Source organism: Balaenoptera acutorostrata, chromosome 14, assembly GCF_949987535.1.
Source record: "Balaenoptera acutorostrata chromosome 14, mBalAcu1.1, whole genome shotgun sequence".
Classification (NCBI taxonomy): Eukaryota; Metazoa; Chordata; class Mammalia; order Artiodactyla; family Balaenopteridae; genus Balaenoptera; species Balaenoptera acutorostrata.
In genome coordinates this window covers 20,763,315-20,788,756 of record NC_080077.1, presented here as the reverse complement: position 1 = coordinate 20,788,756, position 25,442 = coordinate 20,763,315, and the positions used below count along the sequence as shown (strand labels likewise).

Genomic DNA, 25,442 nt, shown 5'->3' with positions numbered 1-25,442 from the left:
GAGGTATCACCTCACACAGGTTAGAATGGGCATCATCAGAAAATCTACAAACAACAAATCCTGGAGAGGGTGTGGAGAAAAGGGAACCCTCTTGCACTGTTGGTGGGAATGTATATTGATACAGCCACTATGGAGAACAGTATGGAGGTTCCTTAAAAAACTAAAAATAGAATTACCGCATGACCCAGCAATCCCACTATTGGGCATATACCCTGAGAAAACCATAATTCAAAGACATATGCACCCCGGTGTTCATTGAAGCACTATTTACAATAGCCAGGTCATGGAAGCAACCTAAATGCCCATTGAGAGCCGAATGGATAAAGAAGATGTGGGGTGTGTGTGTATATATATATATATATATATATATATATATATATATGTGTGTGTGTGTGTGTGTGTGTGTGTGTGTGTGTGTGTGTGTGTGTGTGTGTGTATATGTATATATATCTATATATATACATATACACAATGGAATATTACTCAGCCATAAAAAGGAACGAAATTGGGTCATTTGCAGAGGCGTGGATGGACCTAGAGACTGTCATACAGAGTGAAGTAAGCCAGAAAGAGAAAAACAAATGTCGTACATTAACGCATGTATGTGGAATTTAGAAAAATGGTACAGATGAACCGGTTTGCAAGGCAGAAATAGAGACACAGCTGTAGAGAACAAACGTATGGACACCAACGGGGGAAAGCCGGGGTGGGGGGGTGGTAGGATGAATTGGGAGATTGGGATTGGTATATATACACTAATATGTATAAAATAGATAACTAATAAGAACCTGCTGTATAAAAAAAGAAATAAAATAGAAAAACCCCTAGATTTCATATTTTCAGTATTTTTAGAAAATGTAGAAAAATCAGTTTTCTACTGAAAAAATAGAAAAAGTTTTCTTTTTAAAGTTAAAAGTGAAATAACATCTTTTCTTTACAACTGTATATGGTTGGCAAGAAACAAACAAAAACAAAAAGAACAAAGGAAAAAACTAGAAATAGTTGTTTTGTCCACCCCTCTCCACCCCTGCCAGCATCAATGTGTTAATAAGACTATAAACATCAAATATCTAAAATGCTGATTCATTCTTTGGAAAGCTCTCCATTGAGTTAGTGTAGTTTGTTTCTGGCAGTCTTACTTCTTCAGATGAGACTTGGGATGTTTGCCAGTATGCTGAAAGCACAGCCTCATTGCTCTTTCTCTGATCTCAGCATCCTAAGGTGGGTTTTCGGTTCTTGCCCACTTTACATTATTTTCCCAGTAAGTTGAGTGCATTTAGATTGTTGTTAGCTTTTTTAAAAATTATTTTATTTTATTTTATTTTATTATTTTTGGCTGCATTGGGTCTTCGATGCTGCTTGGGGTCTTTTTTCTCTGGTTGCGGTGAGTGGGGGCTACTCTTCGTTGCGGTGCGCAGGCTTCTCATTGAGGTGGCTTCTCTTGTTGTGGAGCACGGGCTCTAGGCACGCGGGCTTCAGTAGTTGTGGCACACGGGCTCAGTAGTTGTGGCTCACGGGCTCTGGAGTGCAGGCTCAGTAGTTGTGGCACACGGGCTTAGTTGCTCCGTGGCATGTGGGATCTTCCTGGACCAGGGCTCGAACCTGTGTCCCCAGCATTGGCAGGTGGATTCTTAACCACTGTGCCACCAGGGAAGCCCTGTTGTTAGCTTTTAAGGTGACATTTGAGCAAAATCCATTTTACTTTGGATGACTCATTACTTATTCTTGACCCTTTGATGATTCTGTTAATGCGAATATTTTAGTTTCATATTTTTCCATTAGAACTGGAAACACTCTGAGCTTATCTTACTAATTTCATCCTACCTATAGAATTCAGTGTGTCTGAATTTCAACTTGTTGAAATCTAGGAAACTTAAAGCAAAACTGAGAGATTGTTTTGCAATTTTTAAAAAACTATCGGAACATCTTTAAGATAAGCCCTATGATAATGAAATGTTCTCTTTAGAAGTATGCATCTATCGTTTGGGACTATGGACTTCTATATGTAAGACGTAATTCCTACTAATGAGGGTGTTGTTCAACAGTGATTTTTGTATTTGTGTATGATCCAAATAATAATAATTATTCTACTCATGTGCCAAAGACTGTGTTGTTTCTTGTGTAATCTTGGTTTTCCTGCTTGTTCTTCCTTGTTTTCCTCTGTCTATAACTTATGCATATTTGTAGTTAAGTTAAAAGTCTAATGTTGGGAGTATTTGTTAAGGAATTAGGTAATAGTGCCATCCCAAGTCATGAATTGACCAAAGAAATTTTGAGGAGATTTAAAATGAATATGGTTTTGTTTTTTTATTTGTAGTTCTCTAACTCTAAATTTTGCTCTATATGAAGTCTATATTTGTTCCCAATCAAGGAGTAAAACAGAGGAAAATTTAAAATACCCCCAACTTTGGTTGGCAAAATAGAACTCAAGAGTGAAAAATCATCTCATATCAGCTTACACAGGAGTTTTGGGGATTTGGGTAGAGAGTTACATGGACAGACTTACCCCAGGCTACATTTTATAATTCAGCAACACTTTTTAAATAATTGATTTGTACTAGTTGGTGGGGAGCAAGTCAAGAACTAACTACTTAGCATTATCCAAATAAGTTTTCGTTATTATCTCACTGCTTCTTAATAGCAGCATAACAGAGGAAAGTATATTTTAAAGTAGTCACATACCCACTTGTCTGTGTAGGTTCAGTTTTTAAATGTTTTTCACAGTGAGTCACCTTCATTTGATTTCCAGAAATGACAATTTGAAGGACAGGCCTCATTTGGATGTGAGAGTTCTTATGTGCTTGTTAAAAATGAGTCCAGAAGGACTTGGGGGAGATGGTGGTAGCAGTGGCTTCAGAGTTTTCAATCTCTTCTGCCTTTTTGCCATTTTCTTCCCATTTGTAAAGTAGTTACATAAAAAGAGACAGAGATCTAGACAGCAAAACCGAACCTCTGGATAATATTTACAACAAAACTAGGTAATGGGATATCCCCCAAATAAATCTAGGTGGTAACAAACCACCACCAGTCACAAAACTTGCAACATATTGTTTGGGAGGAAAAAATTTACCTCTACCCGTCTAGGTTCCTCTGACTGGTCTAATAATTAAATTGACGTGAGACAGACTAACAAGAGAAAATCAAAGTTTAATTTTGTGCATACGAGAGACTCAAAGAAATGACCAAAGCAGGCAGTTTTGTACCTTTTAGGCAAAAAAAACCCCCAATAACTTTGTGAAGAACCGACAAGACAAAGAAACTTAGGCTTGGCTACCAATTACTGAAGAATCTAAGCAGATGGTTCACGCAGCTTTCTCAGCCTTGAATTCCCTATTTCTAGCGATAAGGATGTTTCTCTGTGTCCTGGTGCAGGGAGGGTACCTTTTACATGGGAGATTATTTCCTGCTTTCAGGGGGACAAAGAGTAGGGGTCAGACTGTTCTTGCCCTGGCTGTTTCTCAATTAAGTTTAATTTAAACTAATCAGTATGCCCCTTTGGCATATTTTGGGGTGACAGAACATAGGAAAGAGTTAGAAATAAAAGAAAAATAATTTCAGAAATTAAGACTAATTTTAGTCTTAATAAACAGAACAGATAAATACCATAAAAGAAGTAGAAGGTGAATAAGAGGCAAATCTTAAAACTTAAAAAGAAGTGAAGAAAGGGCTTCCCTGGTTGCCCAGTGGTTGAGAATCTGCCTGCTAATGCAGGGGACATGTGTTCGAGCCCTGGTCTGGGAAGATCCCACATGCCGCGGAGCAACTAGGCCCATGAGCTACAACTACTGAGCCTGCGCGTCTGGAGCCTGTGCTCCGCAACAAGAGAGGCCGCGATAGTAAGAGGCCTGCGCACCGCGATGAAGAGTGGCCCCCGCTTGCTGCAGCTGGAAAAGGCCCTCGCACAGAAACGAAGACCCAACACAGCCAAAAATATAAATAAATAAATTAATTAATTAATTTTTTAAAAAAAGAAGTGAAGAAAGCAATATAAGGGATTCAAGAGAAAATGACAAATACTGAAGATAGGCAAAAAAAAAAAAGGACTGAAAGTATGGATAATATGAGTCCCTGAAGAAGAAACCCAAGATAAGGTAGAACAAACCCTAAAAATAAAAATTAAAGGGACCTCCCTGGCGTTCCAGTGGCTAAGACTCGGTGCTTCCCCCGCAGGGGGCGTGGGTTTGGTCTTTGGTTGGGGAACTAAGATCCTGCATGCCTCATGGGGGGGGCCAAAAATAAAAAATAAAACAATAAAATAAAATAAAATAAAATTTAAAAAGAAGGAAAACTAATCAATTCTACTTCCAAAAAATTTTTTTGAAGAAAATCTTTCCTCCCTCAAAAAAAAAAAAAAAAACCCGGAAGAACAAGAAAAAGTGAATCTGTATACTGAAAGAGTATATTATGCCTGAGAACACTAACTCAGAATGATCAACACTATGGCATATTCTGGTAAAATTAATGGACTTTAAAATAAAAAAAAAATCCTTTGGTCATTTAAACAAAAGGAAAAAATGACTTAAAAAGGAAAGAAAATTAAATAACTATCAGACTTTTCAACTGCAATACTTTATACCAAAAGAAAATGGAGGAACATACTTAAGCAACTCAAGGGAAAAATATATGAGCCAAGAATTTCATATCCAGAAAAACCAACTTTCTAGTAACTAGCAAAGGACACAGGAAATGCATCATCAACATGTAAGAGCTCAGATAATATTGGCCCTATGAGCACTTCTTGGGGAATTTATTAGAGACCAGGCTTAGGCAACCAAAGTAACTAGAGACATAACATCCTACGGACTGATGGAGAGCATTAACTATATTGTTAACCAGTAGCACTTAGACTAAATGGGACAACAAGGAAGAGGCTCCTACTGGTCAAAGATGGGACAGTTTGAGCTTCAATAATGATAATATAGTTGACCCTTGAACAACTCGGGGGTTAGGAGCACCAACCCCCTGGAGAGTGGAAAATCCACGTATAACTTTACAGTGGGCCCTCCACATCCACGGTTTGTGTAGTGCTATAGTACATATTTAGTGAAAAAAATCTGTGTATGAGTGGACCCGCGTCATTCAAACCCATGTTGTTCAAGGGTCAACAGTAATTGCAATAGATCAAAACTCATCAAATATGTTAATCTATGAATTCATAATGATATCTTAAAATAATTTAAAAATTGGTCTTCTTTGGAAGATGGTAGGAAACCAGTTCATCACAGGGAAAATTGGTCAATAAAAGAGAAAAATCAAACATGTAATCCTGCCTTTCCTGAATGAGCTGTACTATTGAGTGACTAAATGGATGAAGGGGATGTCCTTAAAATTTGTTTTCAACTAAAAATGAACGGTAGAATTAGAGTATCACCATTTTAAAGCCCTCATTGGATGGATATAGGCATTTAGCATGAAAGCTACTAGGATTATGTAAGAGAGATGACCACACATCATGTGTTTGCTATAATCCTACCAAACACCACCGATAATCTTGCCGAAAGAGCAAACCTGAGTCTCATTGAGCCTCTTGCATTCTCTGGATCCAGCTGCAAATTTGCAGGATATCCAAAGGAACATGCTAAACTGCACCAAAAATATGCAACCAGCAAAATCCTACTCTTGAAAACTTTACAGGATGAATTGCCTGAGTTTCCAACAGATAAATTGTAATGAAATGGCAAGTATGAAGAAGAAATCTGTTAGATTAAAAGTGACTTAAAATATATCTGATTTTAAAAAATGAGCTAGACTAAACTCTAGTATCTAAGGACAGACATTGGAGTGATGAAACTATTTTGAAAACACGAGGAAGTTATTATTATAAAAGTGAGGATGCTGGTTTTAGGGAGGTGGGAAGGGGTTAGGACTGGAATGAGGCTTCTGAAATGTCCAACAAAGTTCAATTTCCTGACTGGATCGTATTCACCATATAATGTATTTTATTAAACCAAGTGCCTGTTGCATATAGTTTTATATATCTGTATTTTATTTTGCAATAAAAAGGATTAAAAAATAAAACAGTCCAGTTACAACCATTTTAAGAGTGGTTATCTCTGGGTGACAGAAGAGCTGGCAATTTTAATTTTTCTCTTTTTTCTCTTCCATGTGTATTTTTTTTCTAATTGTACTTGCACTGAGCATTTCTTATATATGCAATTTAAAAGTTATAAAATGACATGTCAATATAAATTTTGTAAAAATCAGCCACAGGGTATATTAGTAGTACTTTATTTAAAATAAAGGCAAAATTCAGACTGTAATAATAGTTTAGTCAATGGCTATGGCTTCTTTTTCTTACAAAACTTAAGACTGTTCCGTTTTTCTTGGAGAGGTGATATAGCTCTGGTGTGGTGAAAAGACCCAGGTTTGCAAGAGCAGCTCTTGCCTTACTCACCTTGTCAATCTGAATCCCTGAAAGCCTTAGTGTCAGTTTTCTTTTGGGTCAAAATAGTGATGATACTCTCACTGCCGTTGATAGTAAAAAAAAAGATTAAAGGAAAGCTATTTATAAGGTGAGACTTGTGTGCTAATATATTACCCTCGTTACATCTAATGAGATCTACAAAGTCTTTTGTTCTTTTTATTTCTTTTCTTACAGCAATAAGTGAAAACCTAGTCTTTCGAGAAATGTGTGGATAACTTACCATGCTGGATGATTTCTGTAGTAATGAATGATCCTTTCGATTTCATCTTCATATCATAATATCAATAGTTGTTTGCTTTAAAAAGAACAAGAATAACTCTGTCTTCATACTAGCATGGAGACAGAGTTGAGTTTGATGATATTCATTATGCTAGGTGGGTAGTCCTCTGTTTAGCTTTTTACCAAACTGTTGCTCTAGCACCTTCAAACAGAGAAATATTAGGTACTGTTATTAGATAGGAAATTAGACCAAATATGTACAAATATATTTAAGCCTTTTTTTTTTTTTTTTTTTTTTTTTGGCCACGCCACGCGGCGTGCAGTATCTTAGTTCCCTGACCAGGGATCGAACCTGCATCTCCAACATTGGAAGTGCAGTGTCCTCACCACTGGACTGCCAGGGAATACCCTATTTTAACCTTTTTTGGTGAGAAAATAGGCATAATTCACTTTCTTGGCTCTATCCCAGCTAAAGAATCACATTCCTGTGGGATGAATTACTTTTCACTTTTCCTTTTAATATTGCATAAAGTTTATGGCGTTAGTGAATTTAGTGCCCTTAGATTACAACTGCTGGTGGTAGTTTCTTTTCCTCATTAGCATATATGAGAATGCACTCATTTTTTTCTAAATATCAAATTTGAGCATTATCTGAAACCCCTGCTATAACTTTTTGGGAGGCAGGTAGGTGTTTTTTGTTTGTTTTTTGTGGGAGCGAGAAGGGTTTTTTGTTGGTCGGTTGGTTTTGCTTTGTTCTTCCATGTCCTGAATGTATTTAGCTAAAGAATGTGTGATGCGGAATTGGACTTGTACTTTTAATGATGTGTCAGTTTTTTCCCAAGCAAGAGTTCACATTGAAACCAAAATAGAGATAAGCTAGAAGAACATTATACTAAGTAAAAGAAGCCAGTCACAAAAGACCACATGTTATTTGATTCCATTTGTAAGAAATGTCCAGAGTAGACAACTCCACAGAAACAGAAAGTAGATTAGTGGTTGCCAGAGGCTGAGGGGAGGAGATGGGGATCGGGAGAGGGGTGGGAATGATTGCTGATCGGTACAGGCTTTCTTTCTTTTTGAGGTGATGATGGTGTTCTAGAATTAGATCGTGGTGATGGTTGCACAACGGCATGAATATACTAAAGGGCACTGTATTGTACGCTGTCCTGGCTGAGGCAGACTGGGGAAGTGGCCCGGTGCCTTGCCCACCTGGCCTTTTCTCCCACCCGCCCCACTCAGGGCTGCCTGAGTTAAAGACCTGGATATGGCTTGAAAATCACTGGCCCGAGCAATAAAAACCTTCTTATTGCCAGATGGAAATGGACCAAGTAAAAGCTGGAGGCCGTTACTTCTTTATCTCCTTGTATATTAACAGTGTGTTAAGAGCAGACATAGAAATAAATTGGGTCATAAATGCTTATTATTGCATGGGGCCTTCTTTTTGTATTTCTATCATGGAAAACTTCTTCCTTTTTTTTCTCTTTACCAAAACATTCAGGATAAACATATGTATAAACTTAATGATATGTGGTTGTGATGCCCATTGCTAAAAGTCCAAATGTCCTTTTTTTTTTTTTTTTTTTTTGTTAAAGAAATTCACGTTCTTTTATTTATTTATTTATTTATTTATTTATTTATTTATGACTGTGTTGAGTCTTCGTTTCTGTGCGAGGGCTTTCTCCAGTTGCGGCAAGTGGGGACCACTCTTCATCACGGTGCGCGGGCCTCTCACCATCGCGGCCTCTCTTGTTGTGGAGCACAGGCTCCAGACGCGCAGGCTCAGCAATTGTGGCTCACGGGCCCAGTTGCTCCCTGGCATGTGGGATCTTCCCAGACCAGGGCTCGAACCTGTGTCCCCTGCATTGGCAGGCAGATTCTCAACCACTGCGCCACCAGGGAAGCCCCAAATGTCCTTTATAGTAGTGATATATCCTTTTGGCTTTTTCTCTGTACCAGGCATTGTGTCTCTAAATATTGCCTTCTTTACTCCCAACTGTGTTCTGCTTCTCTCTCCTGTTCTGCCTGGTTAGATTTTAATACCCCCAAACCATCATCTTATAGCAACCCTTTTTCCTCTACAGAGTGCCTTGGTTTTTTTTTTTTTTCCCCATTAATAGCTCATTTTCTACACTTATATTTGGGAAGGTCTGTATCTATATAACTGCAGGTATTATATAGTTTTTTCTTTATTATTCAGGAGAAGATTTGACATTGTGGGTCTGATAGCAAGGCCTACTGATAATGTGGGCTTTGCTTGCTATACATATCCTTTTAAATAAGGTGAAAATTGATGTATAAATAGCTTGGGCTGATTTATGTTTTCTCTCTGCTCTGCAAGCTTAGAGAATCAGAAGTTTCCCTAACTGTTTACTAGAAGAAGACATATTTAGGTGGAATGGGAGCAAATGGAAAGTAACAAAACCACATAAAGGTTGACTCAATTCAGTTGTTTTAAAAAATAATTACATTTTGTTAAACTTCTGTTTGCAAAACAAGTTTGTATGAGTCTTGGGCATGCTTGTCATGAGGGAAAAGACAGACTGGGGAGGGTGCAAGGCCTGGAGGGGAGCAGGTGGCAGGTAAGTCAATATATTTAGTACTCAGTTTGTTATTGTAGAAAAGTCCTCTGGTTTCGCTTTGTAAAGAGGTTGGCGTGAGGTCTGTCTAGTTGTAGAAGGGATAGCCAGCTAGGAGTCAGATGACCAAGGTTTCAGTTCAGTTCTGCACACATCAATATTTTAAATACACTTTCAGAAGGACTAAAGTTGATGTCTGTTTAACATTTTCCAAAAAAAACTAGAATTGATGATACAGAGTAGAAAACTGGGGCTCAGAGAACAGTTCATTGAGTGGATGAGGGCTTGGGGGTTGGGGTAGATTTCAGCCCACCTCACCCTAAATGATTAGTAACTAATCATCTTGAACTGCTTCTTAAAAAAGTCACGTTTTATATCGCCATTAGTAATTTAGTCCGTGTCGAATAATTGTATGTTTGTATGGTTGGAAAAGAACAAAGAATCTGACAGTATTTCTTGCAATATAGAGAACCAGTGTGGCCCTGCTCTTTCTCTCTTGTGTATTTCTCTTTTTCCAGATTACAATTTATGTTGACTTGTACAGGCTGTATATATAGCTCACCCTGATTTATTCACCTTAGTTAAAACCATATAATATCCAGAATACTTCGTCATCACCAAATGTTTAATAACATTTTGCTGCTTTTTTAGTGAAAGGAATCAACCAATAACATTGCCAAAACTAATTTTACTTTTAGGCCCGATTTTTAACATATTGGGGAAATTATCTACTTATGGTTTATGCTCAACAGAAAATTTAAAATTGTAAACTAATGGCTGGATATATTTAATGATGAGTCCTGATTGCCATGTGTTATGACCTTGTATACTATTCCAAAAATACATAAAGCTACTGAAACTGTGGTCATGTAATTGCATCAGTTTACATCTACTCTAATTTGATTGTAGATAGTTGTCTCCTTCCATTTTAATGAGAAAAGTGTAATTTTTTCAACCTCATAGACAACATCTGGGGAAGATGTACGGGACTTCACAAAGGTGCTGAAGAATAAGTTCAGATCAAAGAAATACTTTGCCAAACATCCTCGGCTTGGCTACCTGCCTGTCCAGACAGTTCTTGAAGGTGACAACTTAGAGACGTAAGTTTAATTTTACTATTAAAACTTGTATTTGTATATGCTCTTATACCTGCTATTTTTATGTTAGTGACAAAAGAGAAATCTGATACCAAAAAAGAATTTGTGTTTTGGTAAAATGTTTCATTTTAAAAGAGGTAAAATAAACTTGGAACCAGTCTTCACAACATGAATTTTGACTGTTTGCTTTTGACAGCACAGCAAAACTTCCAGGTTTAATTTTGCCTGTGTTCCTAAACTTTTAAAATATGTAATAATGTGTCAGCCTTTGCATTAGTCATCTCTTTTATTCTTAAAAATACTTAAAGTAAATTGTGGTATTATATGCTCTTTCATTATTTTATTTATTTTCCATTTTTCTCTCCTTGTGGGATGTTTTTACTATTTCTTGTAGTATGTTTTCCACTCATTTTACTTTTTTTTTTTTAAATAAATTTATTTATTTATTTATTTTTGGCTATGTTCGGTCTTTGTTGCTGTGCGCGGGCTTCCTCTAGTTGTGGCGAGCGGGGTCTACTCTTGGTTGCGGTGAGCGTGCTTCTCATTGCAGTGGCTTCTCTTGTTGCGGAGCACGGGCTCTAGGCACGAGGTCTTCAGTAGTTGTGGCACACGGGCTTAGTTGCTCCGTGGCATGTGGGATCCTCCCGGACCAGGGCTCGAACCTGTGTGCCCTGCATTGGCAGGTGGATTCTTAACCACTGAGCCATCAGGGAAGTCCCCCTTTACATATTTTTAATTTAAGTTTATTAATAATACTTAATCTCTTGCTTCAGATATCTACCTATACTAAATCTCATCAAAATCTCACATTACATTTCTAATTTCTTTTTTTCTTGAACATGAAGACAGCGAAATGAGACAGCTTTATATTGTACATGAAATAGACAGAATTTCTTAAAAGTATGTAATTTGAGTTTACAAACATAAATGAAACAAAGCTTCAAGTAACAAAACTACTTTGGGATTATAAAGCAGAGAAGAGCAATTTATAGCCTGAAATGAAAAGAAAAAGAAATTTTAAAGTGAGCCTGAAGAAATGCAAGAGCAAATTTTAAATTACTAAACAATTATACATCAAGATCAAAATAAATAAAATTTTAAATCTTTGAATCACTTTTTAAAAATATCAGCATAAATATGCCGGCCAAGGCAATTTTCTTGTGCTTGAATCTTGGGGGAAATTAACTTTTATTGCTAATCATCACCAGAGTGCCTAGTTGTAAAGAATAGTGAAATTCTAGTTACAGAAATATGCCCTCTCAAATAACTACAGAAGAGAAGCTCCGAAGTGTGAAGTCTGGAGTTTCCTACATTATACAGTAGAGAAAATTGTAATAAGAAGTATAAAAATGTGTTGACATTTAACCTTCAAAACTCATAATTCATTTTACTGTGTACATGAGAGAGAATCAGAGAATAGTAATCGTCCAGTATATTATGACAGTCCGTGTCTCAAAGATGTCAAAATAGAGGGATAGACTATTTAGTCCATTTTTTTTTCCAGATAAAACCCTATAGACCAGGGACTTTGCTACATTTACGTTCAGTCTTTTTTTTTTAATTTGTTGAACTGCTAAGAAGTAGAAGAAAGACCACAGCCAAAGCATAGTAGGTATTTTTATCCCTCTATAGGTAACATTATGGGTGAGCAGGCAGAAAGAAATATAAAGCAGCTGTATATGTAGATAAAAATACCACATACTCATTTAAAGCATACCAAGAAATTCAAACTTTCTGATAACCTTGATTGATTTCAAATTCTGTACAATTTAAGATATATACCTCCCAGTCATTTTTTCCACAGTACATTTTAGAAGAAATGTTTTTGAAACGATTTCAATTTAAAGGACACTACTCAAATACTTAAAATCTATAAGGAAAGGTATATCTTTGGTCCTCTGTTTTGTGGGTAGATTTTTTTTCTTTTTTTTCAAAAGTGTATGATAATACATTATTTGTTTTAGTATCTAATATATAGCTTAACTATGCTGAACACCTTCTAATAAAGACAAAATTTTACTTATCTTGGTATCAGATCTAAATAACCTTTGGAGTAACTGCCTGAAGCATAGAATTATCACACAGTGCTTTTATTTATAGGACAATTTGATAGGTTTGAAGTAGTGATGTACCTTTCACTCTTGGATAAACCATTTGGGACCATTTATGTCCCAGATATATGCATCTTCATATGAGTCATACAGATAGATAGGTCTTTTAAACTCCTTTTAAGCAATTTTGATAATTTGCCTTTCACTGTCAAAATAATCACTGACATCAATCATTCTATTCTGGGTGACTCGGTGAAAGTAAAAAAGAACAGAAAAGTATGCCAAATAATGTTGTGCTACGATTTTTGGCTGTAACTCTGAAGACGCTTCATTTTAGCTAACATGAATTTACCAGCATTGTCAGTGAGAGGAAAACAAGAGAAAGAAAAGAAGGAGTGTAAGATTAAGTCAGATGTCACAAGATCATTTTTTTTTTTTATAGCAAGGTTTTTTGGTTTTTTTTTTTTTTAGAAATTCACGGTCTTTTATTTATTTATTTATTTATTTATTTATGGCTGTGTTGAGTCTTCGTTTCTGTGCGAGGGCTTTCTCTAGTTGCGGCAAGTGGGGACCACTCTTCATCGCGGTGTGCGGGCCTCTCACCATCGCGGCCTCTCTTGTTGCGGAGCACAGGCTCCAGACGCGCAGGCTCAGTAATTGTGGCTCACGGGCCCAGTTGCTCCGTGGCATGTGGGATCTTCCCAGACCAGGGCTCGAACCCGTGTCCCCTGCATTGGCAGGCAGATTCTCAACCACTGCGCCACCAGGGAAGCCCACAAGATCATTTTTGAAAAAGATTTATGAGCTACTGGATACATTGGGCAGGTTTTCTTCTTTCTTCACTCCTAGGATGCATTCTTGTAGTTGGTATAGTTCATTTATCTACTGAGCCCTTTCCAGTACAAGGCCACTTAATCTTCTGGTGTAACAATTTACATGAGTGGGTAGTAAAAAATTTGATTTCATTTATTCTCCTATTTGCGGGAAGAGAACATTGGAGAAAAACCAGCAAAGTGGTAAATGTGTTGAAGTTATATATGAAGCTGATTAGAATTTTCTTTTGCTTCTTTCTCTTTCATCTCTGCAAAATGTAAGGTCTTATCCCCTATCCAGTAATTATACATGCATGCGTGGAGCGGATTTATGAGAAAATTAGATATTAGTAAAAGAAGGTAAACAAATCCATGATTAGGCTTATTTGATTAATTTTATAACTATGCAAAATTTTTTTTTCAAAAAATAAATCAAAATAAATGAGTAGAGTTTGATGAAAGAGTTACCGTTGAAAATAAACCTGAGAAACAGGCTCAAAGAGTGACAAAGTAATTTGAGAATTGAGTGAGATTTACTGGCCAAAAAGGTTTCCCTGAAGATTAAAAGGAGTAAAATAGACACCTCTCCCTGGTATTGGTTAAGGTGGAGTAGATGAGTTTCATGTTTTTTTAAGTTCTTACTGTAGCAAGAACCAACTCATAGTATGTGGAATTATGGTTGTGGGAGCATTGCACTGGCAGGAAGTGATAGCTAACCTGAGAACTGAAAGAGTAATAGGGCCAAACGCTCAGTGTTTGGTGCCTGGGGAGGAGAGGGAGAGTTTCAAGCCAAGGCAAACATTTTCAAAAGCCTGAAGACAAGATTGTTTCAGAAACTGGGATGGGAAGCTGGAAATCGTGACAAGAAATGAAAATGGAGAGAAAAGCAAGAACCAGATAATGAAGGACCTTGTAAGCCATGCCACGGTGTTTGTAGGTTACCTGAGAGCCGTGGGGAGCTATTGAAGATTTGTATGTTAGAGCACACTGGGACTGCACTTACTCCGCTTGGGGAGAAATGGACTTCAGAAGGCAAAAAGATTGGAAGCATGAGGAACAGTCTGCTGAGAATTTAAGGCACCAAAGGAGTCACGAAGTTCTTCAAAGAAAGTCTGGGTTAACATTAAGTATATTTAGTAGAGTCTGATTCCTTCCATATTAGTGTGTGATTAACCAAACTCTGTTCAAACACCACTTTGGAAAGCAGGGATAGGCTGCATTATGAAGTCTGGGCTAACACATAGATTGGTCTTATTTTTAACCCCCTTTAATCATAGATTCTAACAATGCAGGGAGAATATTGCCCAGTTTTCCTCTTCTAGAATTAAATGAAAAAGCTTATCACGTAACATTTTTTTTCTGCACATCAAGGTACTTTGAAGTCAGTAAAGCCTAAACTTCTGGGGGTTTTTTTAATCTTTATTTCTTTTCTTAGAAATTTTCACAATATATAAAAAACTTTCTCTTGAGAAACTTCAATTCATCTTTTTACCTCTGCCATTCTTATCTTAGTTCAGTGAATCACTTATTGTGCTAACTGAATTAACCTTACAGGAACCAGTCAAGCAGTTTCACAAAGCTTTCCTGAGTTCAATTAAGATCAAAAAATACGTTTCTTACATTTAAAGCTCCCAGCGAATGTTGTGGCACACTTGAATTTTAGAAATGGTCTCTCAAGCAGTTCCTATTTTTTAGAAAGTGTATAGCAAATCATTTACCTGACACCATCCATATTTCAGAGTTAATGAAAAGTGATGTAAAAAGACTATTGAATAATACTGTTTTGTTTCATTGTTGTTGTATCTATTTTATACATGGGTAATTAAGTCTATATACAGTATAGATGTTCTGACAAACACAGACTGGATAAATGCCTGTTTTTGAAAGTAGGTCCAAAGAGTCTCAGTTTTCCATCCCAATAAGATGACCTTCCATCTTCTTTTAATCTTTGCTATTCAGACATCAACTTTTGCTTCCCAGTAGGAGATAATGAGATCATTAACTTGTTCTTGAGTATGTATCTGTAATAGAAATAGGAGAATCAAGTAGATCTAGAATAATTTAAACTTTCCTTCCTCTTTGTTTCAATCAGCATTAGCTTTTGCAGGAGACTTTACTTAATTAGAAAACTAATTTTCTTTAGAATTTTAAATTTCCACATTCATCAGTATTCCCTCCTCTTCCTTCCCCTCCAGTAAAAAAGGTTAGGGTTTGAACTAGCTTTTTTTTTTTTTTTTTTTTTGGCTGTGTTGGGTCTTCGTTTCTGTGCGAGGGCTTTCTCTAGTTGTGGCAAGCGGGGGCCACTCTTCATCGCGGTGCGCGGGCCTCTCACTATCTCGGCTTCTCTTGTTGCGGAGCACAGGCTCCAGACGCGCAGGCTCAGTAGTTGTGGCTCACGGGCCTAGTTGCTCCGCAGCATGTGGGATCTTCCCAGACCAGAGCTCGAACCCGTGTCCCCTGCATTAGCAGGCAGACTCTCAACCACTGCGCCACCAGGGAAGCCCCCTGAACTAGCTTTTAATTAGGATCATTTGTTTTCAAATGATACATGGAGACCTCGGGATTTCTAAGCAGTGCTGGGAGGTTGGAGTGTACCCCCAGGGCTGGGAGGGATACTGAATAATCAAGTTCCAGTCTCAAGCTCTGATTCAAGCAATGTTCTTTTTGTCAGTTTCTTAGATAGAACTTCTGGATAAAATTTTGTTTGAAGAGAGTGAGTGTATCATGATCTAGAAAAGTTGCTTTCAGTTTTATGGATAATTGAGAATTTTGGCCGGGTGTAGAGGAAAGCGTGGCATCTAGGTTGTATCTTTTTTCAGTGAATCTGTGAGGTTGAGATACTTTGTGTACACCTGGATTTGGATTTTTACGTTTAAAATTGAGCAAAGATTCAGAACATTCTCGTCTTATCGCAACTCTGCCGTCAATATACAATGTAGTCTTTGGTATTTAACTTTACCGTTCTGATCAAGTTTCTTCTCCAGGAAAAACAAAAATATGATTGCATCTCCCTTCGGTATGTTATGGAACATTATTGTTTAAATTATTCCATAATTTTGAGCTATTTTAGAGCGTTCTGTTTCTTTTTTCAATCAGATTATTTAGAGATGTGTTTGCTATCTATTACAAATATCCTGTAATGTCTGTGAAAAGGCCCCTGCAGGCACTTGAATACACAGTATCTCTTCTAGAATAAACAGTCATTTCTGTTAGTTTTGATTTTGTCACTGGTGGACCTCAGGGCAACCAAACATGGGAGTAGAAGACAATTGAGAATGTCCCCCACCCCTACGCCCCACTGCTTTTTTTTTTATATAAATTTATTTATTTTATTTATTTTATTTTTGACTGCGTTGGGTCTTCATTGCTGCACGTGGGCCTTCTCTAGTTGTGGCGAGCGGGGGCCACTCTTCATTGCGGTGTGCAGGCCTCTCACCGCGGTGGCCTCTCCTGCTGTGAAGCACGGGCTCCAGTCACGCGGGCCCCAGTAGTTGAGGCTCGCGGGCTCAGCAGTTGTGACACAGGGGCTTAGTTGCTCCGTGGCATGTGGGATCCCCCAGGACCAGGGCTCGAACCCATGTCCCCTGCATTGGCAGGCGGATTCCAAACCACTGCGCCACCAGGGAAACCCCGCCCCACTGCTTTTGTATTAAATTGCTCTAAAGTGTTTGTTCTATGACTTTTGTCTCCCTCTGCCCTCTTTGCAGTCCTATCACACTCATCAGTATGTGGCCAGAGCACTATGAGTGAGTATTCACAGCTTCATATGCACAAGACTGATGTTCTGATCAGCTTTATTAGCATGGGGTGATTACTAAACTCTTGTTCTAAAATAATAGTTCTGCCTCCTGGGTAACAATCCTAATGGTTTGTTTGCATGTCAAATTCATTATTTAACTAAGCTAACATTCCTAAAGTAACGTCTATCAACATTTGTGTGTAAAACTGTTTATTTGCTTTCTCTCTTACAGCCCTTCACAGTCTCCTCAGCTGTTTCATGATGATACCCATTCAAGAATAGAACAGTATGCTACACGGTAAGAAACTTTGATAGGAGCCCTCCACTGCACTGCCACCCAGAATGTATCTCTTTCTGTATTAATCTTATGTCATTAACATGCCTTGATTTAAGGGAGGTAGTTTTGCAGAAGTCGTGATTCCATCATATTTGAAATCTGGGCTTTCATCTCTCCATGTTGTAATTTGCACTTTACCAAACACCTGCTATACATTCTATGGACTAAATCTCCATGGAATGTGATTACTGAGCTCATGAGAATCCAAACACTGTACAAGCAGGGTTTAGATAATGTAACCCAGTTTCAGTGAATGAAAGTAGGGATTGAAAGTGTTCTCAGGAGAGGGTGCACATATGAATTAAAATATGTAATTAAATGTATGCTAAAGCTTTATTATAGGGGTTTATTTTAGAGTCACCAAACAATATAGAGTATAGGCTGGTCTTGATGGTATGTACCAACTTTCAGGAAAAAAAATACACTAAGCATTGGCAGTGCTAGTTACTACCTATGCCTTAAAAGGTTAGTTCAAGCACCATAAAATAGTAACATTTGAACTGAGTCTAGGCCAAGTAGAAATTTTGGGAGAAAGTCAGGCTTGGACCATTGGAAAAACATACTCAAAAGCATTGAGCTAGGAAAGAACATGGTTTATTTAAAGGATTGCAGGTAGAGAAAGGGGAAAGGATGAGAAGGAATGAAGGGACAGAAGCTGAAGTCCAATAATGGGGGGTCCACTTGCTAAGGAGTAGGATTCTGTCCTTTGGTAAAGGGGAGTCATGGAGAGTCTTTAAACACGAGAGGAACATAATCAGATTTGTGTGAGAATGAAGACTGACTTAAGGGTCCTGGAGCTCAATTCCGAGACTAGGTCTATTAGGAGACTAAGTAACATGATATAAAATAAAGGTCTCCAGGCCTTAAGGCAGTGGTGATAGAAATATAGCTCAACATTAGATGTTGTTTTAATTTCAAAGTCTTGCTAGGGGATTTGGGCCGTTCTGTATTTTGTGAGAATTAGGACAGTTTAAGGAACACTGAGGATGTACCAATCGACTATGCCCTATATGGCCACATTCTCTAACCTCCTTATTTTCATTTTTCAGACTGGCCCAGATGGAAAGGACTAATGGGTCTTTCCTCACTGATAGCAGCTCTACCACAGGAAGTGTGTAAGTAAATCATGAAATTAGCGCTGCCTGGGAAAGCTAGTTCTTGTATTATGGCTGTCGGATATAATCTTCATTGATTGCAGCCCTGAATTTTGATCCCAATCAAAATCGCTAAGTGTGGTTATAAAAATGTCTACATAGATTTTATGCTTTCAAGGCATGATAGTATAAATTGGATATGTTTATTTATTTAGTTTCATATAAGTTACTGAAAAAAATCCTACATTTGGCCACTCATCTGCCTCAGGAAAATCAGATTGTTTTATTTATAAATACAGGTATAGATATTCATTCCATTTGTCTGATATTTCTTGTTAATTTAACAAATGTAATTCTACAGGATATGTGCCATTCTGTAAAACTCTCTTCCTTCTGTGTGCTCCCATTTTCTCCATAATCTCTGCCATTTAATAATTATAACCCACACAGGCTTGGACATCTCTTCCCCACCCTTCATTGAAAAGTGTTAACTCCTCTGCCAATATCTGATTTTATTAGCAAGTAGGAAAAGCCTCCTTAACTTAAAAATACTTTTTAAAAACCTTTCTAGACAGGTATTTTATCTCTGATTATCCCACTGTTGTGTGCCAGAATTTTTCCCACCCTCCACCACCTTGGAATTAACATTTTAAATTCCGAATGATGTCTAAAAGATTTCAATGGTGTCAAGTTCACTTGACTCACACAGATCCATTGTGGTCTGGATCTGGTGGGAAGCTGTAAAGTAGCCAGGAAAGTTGTAGAACATGGTTCTTAGGTGTTTTATACTAAAAAAGATCATGGAGAGAGCCAAGTTGAAATACCTTAGGACACTCTAACATGGAATGTCTTCTGGTCAATATTTTTTAAAAATTGTTTTACTATCATTAAGCTTATAAATAAAAGCTCTCAGGAGATTGTTCAATTTTAAATTTCAAAGATTAGCAAGTTAATACTATATAATAATACAGTAGTGATTTACCTTATTATTAATGTACTGTGAGTTTGGAACAATTCCCAAAGCAAGATAATAGCATATTCATAATGCTTGTTTCATATTTAACCTCCTAATATGTATTTCTTTTTTTTTTTTTAATGTAGATTTTTTTTTCTTTTTTTAAATTTTATTTTATTTATTTATTTATGGTTGTGTTGGGTCTTCGTTTCTGTGCGAGGGCTTTCTCCAGTTGCGGCAAGCGGGGGCCACTCTTCATCGCGGTGCGCGGGCCTCTCATTATCACGGCCTCTCTTGTTGCGGAGCACAGGCTCCAGATGCACAGGTTCAGTAATTGTGGCTCACGGGCCTCGTTGCTCCGCGGCATGTGGGATCTTCCCGGACCGGGGCACGAACCCGTGTCCCCTGCATTGGCAGGCAGATTCTCAACCACTGCGCCACCAGGGAAGGCCCTAGTATGTATTTCTTATAAAGCAGTTAAGTATCTTGAATATCCTGAATCCACATGACTTCCACCACGTTTGACAAATAGCTAAAGAATTAAACAAAATTAAAAAATAATCATTAAAACCAAAATAATTAAAACCAAACTTAAATTCTTTAAAATGTGTTTTTTGCATCTTGTGAACAGAGTAAAGGCAATGCTCAAAGTTAGTTTCTCCTATTTTCAAATTAGAATAAGCACTATTTATTTTTAAGTTTAGCACCAATGCCTGAGAAAAGACAATAATCAGATGACTAACAGCTGAATACATTTTAATATACTATCAGCAGATATCTTAACTCATTCTTCCATCCAGCAAATATTTATTGTAACCCTACCTTGCAGTAGCGTGCTGGAGGCAATTGTGAAAGCTGGTTGTTAAATTTTCAAGAAGTTTGTAAGCTTCTTGTTAAACAGAGCGGTTATTCCAGTTCGTTTGTATACACTTGCAGTTCAATAGATTAGGTTAAAATAAAAACAAAAGTAATACTCAAAACTCATCACATCCTAATTATTTTACTTCACTTTACTATTTATGCTCTTGGGGTGTCAGGTGGTGTGCAACTGTGTATCTTTTCGCAGCTCTATGTTCTGTGAAGTCATTAGCTTAAATTGGCCGTGAGGAAGGTATTTAAACCATAGAATTAAAAATGCTACAAATCAGGGCCTTTTTATTTACTTATCTTGTAGAGAACCTGCTGGTAAACACTTAGCAGCACACCACTGCCATGCGCCCAATACTGTGTAGATAAAGGTCCATCTGTCTTCAGGAATCTTACAGGCTAGAGGGGAGATGGATAAGTGTTCCCACAGGGGAGGAACATGATGAGGGCATTGAAGTAGACAAAATAATGGGCCCCAAAAGAAGTCGACATCCTAATCCCTGAAACCTATGAATGTGTCACTTTACATGGCAAAAGGGACTTTGCACAAGTGATTAAATTAAGGATCTTGAGATGGGAAGATCATCCTGGATTACCTAGGTGGGTCCAGTGTGGTTGCAAGGGTCTTTGAAAGAGGGAGGAGAGTCAGTTAGGGAAGGGGAGGTAACCATAGAAGCAGAGGTGAGATACAGAGATTTTACAGGTGCTACGCTGCTGGCTTTGAAAATGGAGGAATGTGGTGGCCTCGAGGTGCTGGAAAAGGCAAGGAACCAAATTCTCCCTTCTATGGGAGATTAAATTAATAGTGTAAGAATGTATAAATCACTAAAGAGAAATTGTTTTCCAGTTACTGGTACATTAATATTTTCTTAATGAATATGTTAATAAATCTTACTTTGATAAAGCCAATCTGGAATTTCTTTGCTCTTTCACAGTTTGAACTACTGAGTATTCTGGGGTTCTTTTCCTGTGAACATGCAGGGGTTCCATCAAGAAAGAACGCTAACAAGGACTCAACCCTCGAAACCCTACTCTGGACCTAAAATCCAGTGGTTTGACATGAAATGGTCATTTTTTCTCCCTTAAATGTATAATATTTACCTTTAAAATATTTTCATTTTAATCAGTACTATTGACTTGACAAGATGAATAAGTATTACAATAATAAATTTGTAATTCAACATCTGCTGGGCCCAATCTCCCAAATTTGGTTTTGGGTGATCTCAGCCATAGGCAATCAAAGAAAGCCCTATGCCTTGAGATATGAATTTTGAGACTTGAACCTGTAATTCTCTCTAAGTTGCCCAAGGCCCTTTAGTCATTTGTATCTGCAGTTTGAGCCTTTCTTTGTCCTTCAGACTGGTCTATGAAACCAGCTCCCTGGCTCCTCACAATGTTCATCTTCTGTGAAGCTGGTTAATTCGTCATTGTACCTCCATGCATCATGGGCTGCTACCTCCCCAGCCTAGACCTGAATCAATCTCGTGGCTTTTTACCCCCACATAAACCCAATTCCCAATATTCCCTTTTCTCTTGAAAGTCTGACTGTGGACAATTTAAAGGCATTAATTTTAAGGATACTGATTTTCTTTCAAGGAGGAATTGAGCAACCATGTCTCAAAAAGAGACAGGACTCAGGATAGTCCTGGGGAATCTGAGTAGCTGGAACTCAAGGACATCTCCTTAGGCCATTGCCATCAGGATGTCTCACTCCATCTGCCCATGAGCGACACTGTTGTTTGTGGAAGGATCAAATTGGGGGGCTGGCCTGATTGGCACTGGCATTGCTGTTTGCAACTCTGAAGCCTGGAACAGAAAAAATCTTTAAAGGAAGGAAATTGCAGACAAAGCGCTTTGCTGTACATTTACTTGACCTGGTTGGCCATATGAATGGCTAGGTTAGGACTCGAGACCTTGTCCATTGACTTTGGACATTGAATATTATGGAGAGTTGGAGGCTAAACATTTTTCTTTCTTTACAAGTGATTTCCTGTTTTGTTTTGATTTCTGGCTGATTTCTTGAGATGCTTTATCCTGAATAGATAACATTTTCACTGGGATATATATGAACATTTTTCTTTTGTTATTATTTCTTTTTTGCATACTCAGTCTTTTTAGTTTCTATACTCCTCTTTTTTGCCTGAGAAATATTTACAAATGTTCTCCTCTACTCTTACTTTTTTATTACTTTATTATTTCATTTTATCATTTAGTTTATATGCACTGTATTTTTATGCTTTGTCCATTTATTAGATCTGTACTTTTTAATCCTCTCTTATTATGGCCTCTCTCTTCACTTAAATTGAGTGCAGTGCCTCCAAGCATCACTGACTTAGAGTCTTGTTACCCTTAGCAGCTAATTGGTATCCCTGTGGTGTTGATACATTAGCCTCACAGCCTTCTCTGCTCCTTCATAATACAGTTATGTTTAGGGTATAATAATAAATTACCCATTTACTCCCTCTCAGGAAAATACCCTCCCCCACCTCCAAACACACACGCACATACCTCCTTGCCAGGTTTTTGTTTGATTTTGCTACATGGGCATCCTAGGAGCTTTGGGTTCTGCTTTCTTTCTTTCTTTCTTTTTTAATTTATTTTTCTGACCGCACTGCACAGCTTGTGAGATCTTAGTTCCCCAACCAGGGATCAAACCAACGCCCCCTGCAGTGGAAGTGCAGAGTCTTAACCACTGTACCGCCAGGAAAGTCCCTGGATTTCTGCTTTCAGACACTGCTGCTCTGCATTGGTGCAGGACCCATTCCTTCCTCTTATCCTCACCCTTCTAAATTTAGAAGAAAGCCTGAGATTCTTCTAAGAGTCTCCCTTATTTATTTTGCAGGACAGGTATCAAAGGATGATGCCATAGCTTATTTCAGTCCTTCCCATCTATGTTTCTTATTTCCAGTTTCTAACTGTGTTGAAAGAGTCCCACTCCTTTTTTATTCATTTGATAGTAGAAAGAAGGTGAGATTAGGGAGGTTTACTGATAAAGGAAGCAAAGTAAATCAGCAAGTGGCTCATTTGAACCTGTGCTTTGGCTGTTTTGCAGGCCTAACAGTCATTATTTTCAGTTCCTTCTTTATATTGCTCTGATCTCAGTGCTCAGGAGATACCTTTTCTAAGAACTCACTACCTCTCAGATGCAATTTCATGTCCCCTCTTTATCAGAGTAAAGTGTGATAGCACAGGGTTGGATTTTCAAATGTGACTCACAGAATCAAAGATCTCACCTAGTATCAAGCATTACTCATAAGCAAAAGGTCCAGGACTGCCCGTGCCACTCACCAGGTTACTTCTGCGTTAGGAGGTGCTCTGACCGCAGGGTAACAGATGAGGTCTTTAAGGGATATTTGCAATCACATCACTTACACAGTAGGGAGCTGGTTCAGTCATGGAATAGCTCCATTTTATACTCTGATAGCTACATAACTTACAAGATGTCTTTCTGAAGCCCTATCCTGTAAATCCATAGATTCCAGGATTTGTTTACCAAAAGCCATCAAAACAGATCAGGGTACAATCTGCCAAAGGTATTCTATAGCAGGACTCTCCTGCTAGTATTAGCCAGGAAGTCTGTCATTTGCACATTTACAAGGAGATCTGACTGGATCTCTGGTAAAAGAAGGGAAGGGATTCAAGTCTTGCTGATAAGCATTTCCTTCACATAAACATATCAACTTTATCTACTTTGTTATACTTCTGTTTCTGTCAGTCATTAGATCTGACCACATTATTAATATGTCTAGTTCATTAGACAAGTAGTTAGAAAAGTGGGAGAACCCAAGTCAATTAAATGGAGTTCCTTGTTTAATGCAGAATGATTGATCCTAGAAGTGACATGCTGATAATATCAAGTAAGATATCTGTAGCTATTTTATAAATATCTACAATTATAATTTATGCTAAGTTATTTAAATGAAAGAATATAAGGATTTGCTTCTCCCGCGCTTTGGGTTACAAAGCATTATAAAATTGCTTTTAACCACATGCTAAAGACAGTGAAATCAACTAGTTGATTGGGACTGCTATAGCAAAAGACTACAAACTGGGCGGCTTATAAATGACTAACATTTTTTTCTCATAGTTCTGGAGACGGAGAAGTCCAAGATCAAGGAGCCAGCGGATTTGGTACCTGATGAGGACCCCCTTCCTGGTTCATAGCTGTCATTTTGTAGTTCCCTCACATGGCAGAAGCAGGAAGGGAGCTCTCTGGGGCCTCTTTCATAAGGATACTAATCCTAATCTTGGAGGCTCCACCCTCATGACCTAATCACCTCCCAGAGACCCTACCTCCACACACCTTTACACTGGGGATTAGGTTTCAACATAATTTCGGGGAGGGGAAACAGTCTATAGCAGTTTATTTTTAATTAACAGTCTTTTAACCTACTCTTTTGGCATTCAGTTATTGATTTTGCCTATAAAGTCTTTTATATTAACTATTTAAGTGTTGTACTTTATTTTATATCCTCTGCTGAGTAAAATATCTCTTCTAAGGTTTGCGAGATATACATGTTAGACCAAAGCAAAGCATGAAATGTTGGTATGTGTGTATAGTATACATACACTATTAGGTAAAATATCTTCCCAGAGTTTTAAAGTGAGGTCATTGGGACATTGAGCTTTAAGGCAGTCATGGCTCAGTAGCCATCCTGACCATCATTGTTTCTACTTCCTTTACCTCCGGAGACATCCATGTCCAGATGTGAGCCTTTTTGTGGTCTCCTTTGCCTCCATAGGGAAGACGAGCATGCCCTCATCCAGCAGTACTGCCAGACGCTCGGCGGGGAGTCCCCTGTGAGCCAGCCCCAGAGTCCCGCTCAGATCCTGAAGTCGGTAGAGAGGGAAGAACGTGGAGAACTGGAGCGGATCATTGCTGACCTTGAGGAAGAACAAAGGTGTGCTAGACCTGGGAGGAGAAGATGTGTCACCCTGGGAAAACTTCTGATGGGGAATTCTTTCATAGTCACTTCAACATGACCCTTAACCCATTCTTTTTTCAGGACTATTGTCCAGGAAGTACCGTGGAGGCAAAGTTTTAGAGGACATTAACACGCTGGGCAGCTGGCTGCAGATTACAGCTGCATTTCAGGGTTCAGGGGTGGTGTCTGTTAGAGCACTTGTTTATTTAAAAGCACGGTTTTATTCGTGCTTGCTTAGATCATTGTTGTACGTGTTTTTGCCTATGAGGAAGTAAGTAGCGTGGGCTACATGTGGAGCTCATGGACAATTCTGGTGAGAAGGTGAGGTATGCAGTACTAATTCCGG

General features: G+C 38.1%; 1 protein-coding gene across 8 annotated transcripts in view; it reads left to right on the top strand.

Annotated features, from left to right (window-relative positions):
* UTRN (utrophin) overlaps positions 1-25,442 on the top strand; it is a 506,643-nt gene that overhangs the window by 460,542 nt on the left and 20,659 nt on the right. For all 8 annotated transcript variants that reach the window (XM_057528183.1, XM_057528180.1, XM_057528182.1 and 5 more), the window contains 5 exons: positions 10,183-10,319; positions 16,887-16,925; positions 17,151-17,216; positions 18,305-18,370; positions 24,914-25,072. In XM_057528183.1, the coding sequence (XP_057384166.1) occupies positions 10,183-10,319; positions 16,887-16,925; positions 17,151-17,216; positions 18,305-18,370; positions 24,914-25,072 (467 nt within the window). The remainder of the gene's footprint in view (positions 1-10,182; positions 10,320-16,886; positions 16,926-17,150; positions 17,217-18,304; positions 18,371-24,913; positions 25,073-25,442) is intronic.